At 55.8% G+C, this 5,312-nt stretch overlaps 1 protein-coding gene across 1 annotated transcript in view; it reads right to left on the bottom strand.

Moving 5' to 3' along the window:
- Positions 1-616: 616 nt before the first annotated feature.
- Positions 617-5,312, bottom strand: part of TLE5 (TLE family member 5, transcriptional modulator) — a 9,352-nt gene continuing 4,656 nt past the window's right edge. Inside the window, exons 4-7 of the mRNA XM_057377558.1 lie at positions 4,805-4,849; positions 3,863-3,925; positions 2,471-2,545; positions 617-1,818 (exon numbers count right to left, since the gene is read on the bottom strand). Coding sequence (XP_057233541.1) covers positions 1,597-1,818; positions 2,471-2,545; positions 3,863-3,925; positions 4,805-4,849 — 405 coding nt within the window. The 3' untranslated portion in view covers positions 617-1,596. The remainder of the gene's footprint in view (positions 1,819-2,470; positions 2,546-3,862; positions 3,926-4,804; positions 4,850-5,312) is intronic.

Raw genomic sequence — 5,312 nt, 5'->3', positions numbered from 1 at the left:
GCAATGCARGCTGGATTTTCCAGAGGGGCCTGAGAGCCACAGAAGCAGCTTATCCTCAGTGCCCACAGGAAAAATGAATTATGCACAGGCGGAGCAGACCTGTGGCAGCCCGCAGGGACCTCCACATGTGTTACCAAACCGCGCTGCTCCGGCACGGAGCTGATAGACCTCGGGGCCACTTGGCTCCTTGCTTTTCTTCTCCCCCGCCCACCACTTTCACCTTGAGCTCTGGTTTGTTCTGGCTTTGCCCGGGCATCCTTTTTGGCCCTGGTTCCTGCAGATTCCAGCTGTGGCACAGCCCAAACCTCTGCAGGGCTGTCCCGGAGCCACAGTGGCCACATTGCACCTACAGGAGTGGGAGAGAAGCCAGAGCCAGAGTGTCAACCCTGCTTGTCCTGGCTCCCAGAGAAACCTCCAGATAGGGGAGCAGCACATCCAACAAACATCCAGAAAGAAGGGAATAATCTGGGATATGCTACCACCTGAAGGAAGGAGGGCTGTTCCTCCAGACACCTCCCAGCAAAACTTCCTGTTCTCCCCACCCCAAGGGACAGGAGACACAGGGAAGTATTTCAGTCGTCCCAAAGGCAACAAGAAAGTCAGCAGCAAGTCASGGTTTTAACCAACCTTCTTATTTCTTTATTTGAAAGGCACAGCTTGTACGTCCTTGATACAGCATTTTCAGTTCCTCTTATTATAGGTCAAGTGATTAAACACAAAAAGCAAAACAAGATCTTTCTAAAGAACTATATACAAACACCAGATTATTATTTATCTTTTTTTTTTCCCATTTTTGTTTTTTAAGAAGACACGCTAGCGCACGGAGATAAGAACAGAGAAAGCTGCTGTATCCTCTACACAGGGCGGGGGCGCAGGATGGGGGAGGCCAGGGAAGGCTCTCGGTCTGTCTGCCCCCTCTCTGCCCAGCCACCTGGAACCCCGGAGCCGGGTGCTGTGCTGAGGGGGTGCAGGTGGCACAGGCTCCCCCTCCAGCCCGGGGTGAGCCCCATGGCAGCCAGAGCTGGTTGAGAACAGGTACATGCAGAACAGCAAGGCGCCGGGCTGGTATTAGTGCAGGAGGGACACGACGAGACCAAGAGCGCCTGGGGAAGGGAGGAGGAGATTGTTCTGGGCCAGGGATCCCAGCAGGGAGTTGTGCAGAACCGTTAGGATCGAGGGGCAATCTTTAAATACCGAGGGGGGAGCAGCAGGTGGAGGGAGGAGCCACTGGCACCGAGGAGCTGGGACAGCCAGGGGGCAAAGTGGCCAAGGAGAAGCCCAAGCCAGGCTCTGGCTGGGCTCTGTGACGGAGTGGGAGGGACAGGGAAGGCAGGCTGGGCACAGGGAGAGCACGATTGGCCACACGGGTAATGCTATGGCGCTTGCATTGCTGTGCAGCAGCCGGGGACGGCGCCGGGGACACCCCGCAGGCTCTGCCACCCGCCCGTGGGGACAGGCCTGGCGAGCGGCCACYGAGCACAGGTCACCACGGCCCTGCTGCACAGCGACCAGAGAGAGATACTGCATTTTGCACTAACCCGCCCTCTCCCTCCCTCCCTTCCCCAGACAGCCCCTTCCCCCGGCCCCCCGGGCGCTCTAATCCGATTTCTCCCCGTCATCATCTTGGTGGGCATCCCCRTCGTGGCCGTTCTTGTCCTCCTTGGAGAGGTGAGCCTGAGAGCCCAGGGCCGAGAGCGACAGGAGCCCGGTGCCGGCGCTGACAGCGGGGAGGGACGGGGGCTGCAGCCCCACGGGGAGCGGAGTCAGAGGCAGGGCGAGGGCTTGGAGCTGCGACAGCTGGTGAGCTTGAAGCTGCTGCTGTAGGGAACGATGGACAGACACACAGACACGACGGGGATATTGTCATTTGGGGCGCACTCGGGGACTGGACTGGACAAACTCAAACCTCGGGGTGCTTGAGAGCATTGCAGCCTCAGGATGGGTGGAAAAATGGTTCTCGAGTCCTGCTGTGGTGACAGCCTCAAGAGAAGCCCCAGCAGAACACACAGACCCTACCCCACAGGACAGCTGGCCCCAAACTCTGGCACATCCCAAGGCTGCAGTTAAAGCCCTCACTCACAACCCTGACCAAGAGCAGATGGTGTTTTCACGCTGAGTACCTGCTATGGTTCCTGCCCAAAACCAAATCTCCTCTCCCTGTGCCGTGCTGAGGCAGAGCAGGGAATCCCTGCTCCCCTGTAAACATCACAGCAAGCCTGGGTGCCACCTGCCCTGTGCCAGCACGGCCAGCCCAGCCTTGCAGCTTTGTCCCACTGCAGCTGCAGCACCGCAGCAGGGTCTCCTGATGTCCCCTGATGTCCCCAGATCACAGCCCAGCCCAGCCCTGTCACCAGGCCCAGCAGGGTCCCCTGATGTCCCCAGGTCACAGCCCCACAGCCCAGCTCTGTCACCAGCCCAAAAGCCTGGACTGCAAGCCCTCCCAACCCCAAACTAAACGTGCATCACGTACACGGATGATGGAGTTCAGTTCYGGCGCCGTGACCTGCTTAGCTCGTTCAATGGCTCCCAAGACTTGCTGCTGATGCTGGTGGGGAGAAAACACAGGAATCTGGGGTCATTCCCAGTGCCACAGGGAAGCAGAAGAGGGGCACAGTCCTGCTGGGTGTCACAAACACACAGACAGGCTGGTTACCCCACTGTACCCACGACAAGGGCCTCATACCCTGGCACAGGGCATTAAGGAGCAGGGAAGGAARCATTATCTCATTTTTCTAATTTCTCTCATCCATTTCCTCACCACAGGGTTCAGCAGGTCCCCTCTTACTGCCACCCTCACCCTGCTCTGAACAGCCYCAGCAATCCTTGACCAGAAGGGCTCTGAGGTGGGTGATGTCTCTCATCCTGCCACCCTTCAACCACACAGACCCCCTAAAAAACAAAACAAGCCCTAAAATCAGCAGCTCTTGGGAAGCTCCACAGTGCTTGGGATGCATCCTGGATGCCAACTGCAGCAGCTGGGTGTTCCAAACACAGGCAGAAAAAAAATGGCTGTATCATAGACTTTAAAAAAATAATAAAAAAAAAAAAGGATATAAGTGCATTTGCTCCTGGCAGAGCACAAGGTCTGAAATACCAAGCTTGTCCACTGCACTCCAGCAAGAGGATTTTTCTTTTCACTTTGGCAGCAGGACAGGGTAAGGATTGCATTAAGATGCAAAAGATTTAGCTGGGGCTTAGTTATTAGGCAGCTCTGATCTGATCAGCCAGTGACTTTGTCCGTCCTAAGAACAGGTGGGTGGGAAAAACAGAACCTGTGCCCCAAAGCCCACTGCTGACYCCAAGAGAGAAGCCTCCAACCCCCAAAGAACCAGAACTGCTCAGGGCTCAGCCTCCATGGGGAGACAGACAGATACGGCTCTAGAGGTGCTTAATCTTCCCCTCGCCTCAGACAGCAGCTCCCAAACACCCCCTCCCCCAATTAATTTCCCAGGGGAGTGGGAGGAGCCCATCAACTGCATTAATTAATGAGGCAGAGGAAGCAGATCTCCAAGAGGAGCCATATGGAGGTATTTTTTTAAGTGTCCTTCTCCCCYGATTAGCACCCAAAGCTCCCACTGCCCCTGCAGACGTGGCTGATGGCTCATGGAGCACWGGCAGGAGGGAGCAGGACCAGATTTGTCCCCAAACACCACAAAAGGGATGGAAGGGGCACATTACCCACCCTGAGCTCACATTACCCACCACACAGTGCCCGTGGAGCCAACGCTGCCTTGAAGGGCTGCTCCCCATGCAGGGGCTCAAAACCTCAAAGCAAGGTTTCCCAGAGCAGGGGTGGGGAGCTGTGACTGCTGCCCTGCCTCTGCTCCCTCCTGCCAACACAACCCYGAGCTGGGGCACTCACCTCTTGTGAAAGGTAGGGCAGAACCTGTGCACAAATCCCATTTAGCCTCTTGACGATTTCAGCCTAAAAGGTGGGAGGAACAGAGAGGAAAAGTCAGGCACAGCTGGGGACTGAGCAGCCACAGCAGTAGCTGCCCCACATTCCCCCTTCCCCTGGCCAGACCTGAGACCCCAAATGGCCCTAAGAAAACCCACTCTCCTTGGAAAGATGTCCTGGTGTCATGAGGATCACCTCATCACCCGAAATTTCTCAGTTAAATTAAAGCATGCTGCTGGGAAGCCTTTTCCAAAGGTGCCAAAGGGTTGAGGCACACCCCAAAACCAGCTGAGGGGATCCCAGCAGCCCCACAGGGAAGCAGATGAGGCTGGCAGATATTGGTGGGACAGCAGTGAGGCTTTGTGGCTTGGATTCTTCGACAAGATGCAGGTTTTCCCAGGGAAGCCGGTCTCGTGCGCTTAGCAACAAGGGCAATGGGATCAGAAGCACCAAGTGCCTTTGTGGGGAACAGAACCGTGCTAAGAGGCTTAAAACTGAGCCACGACTTTGTGACTGGAGCTGGAGCCAGATAGAGACAGGCTCAGAGGAGGCTCATGTTGTTAACACCACAGGTAATTAGGCGCTGGGGATAATTAACAACTTAACCACCAGTGAGGGTAATGAGCAAACTTATCCAGGCTGCCACACAAAGTCTCCAAGCCTGGTGCTCAGTTCAGGCCCTGGGGAGAGCCACAGAACATCCCAGAGCCCAGGATGGGAGCTCACAGCCCAGCCCTGTGATCCAGAGAGCTGAGGGGCCCTGCAGTTCACAGGCAGCTCTGACATTTTACGGGCTGACAGCATTTCTAGTTCAGGGAACACAGCTGAAGTGACAGAGGACAATGCCCAGCAGAAAATGCACCTTTCCCCAGGAATYAGAGCACTCGGAGATGCTTTCCCCCCTACCTGTTTGTGCATTTCAATATTCAGCCCGTAGGACATCTCATAGTACTGCAGAGCAGGAGAGAAGAAAACAAAGCAAATTTTAAGTCAAATCTCTGCCAGGTAAACGCTGGGAAGCACTGATGCATTCCTGGCAGTGTTTTGTACAAAGGCTGGGCAAGGAAGGGGAGCAGAGGCCAGCTCCAGGAAACAAAAAGGCTACAGAAACACTTCCAGGTGYTCCCTGCCCATGCTGCCTGGAGCTTTTCCCCCAGGATTCCCCTCACAGACACCTTTCCCCAGGCTGCACCAGGGTGAGAGCGACTGATGCTGTGTCAAACCTGGAAAAAGGCTCAGGGCTCCCTAAGCACAGCCCAGAGAGAGGCAGCCTGACTCTGTGAGCTCAGCCTGGCCGGCATCCTGGAGCCCACACGACTGCTTCAGCAACTGGGAGAGATCAAAACTGGACTTCATCGAGCAAGGAACACATCCAKCTGCACACAGCTCCAGCTGTTTGGGAAGGAGTTATGTG

The sequence above is a fragment of the Malurus melanocephalus genome, unplaced genomic scaffold (assembly GCF_030028575.1).
Source record: "Malurus melanocephalus ecotype Western Australia unplaced genomic scaffold, MMel_1.1 scaffold_318, whole genome shotgun sequence".
Lineage (NCBI taxonomy): Eukaryota > Metazoa > Chordata > Aves > Passeriformes > Maluridae > Malurus > Malurus melanocephalus.
The sequence above is the reverse complement of the archived record's forward strand: the minus strand, read 5'-3'. Positions and strand labels throughout refer to the sequence as shown.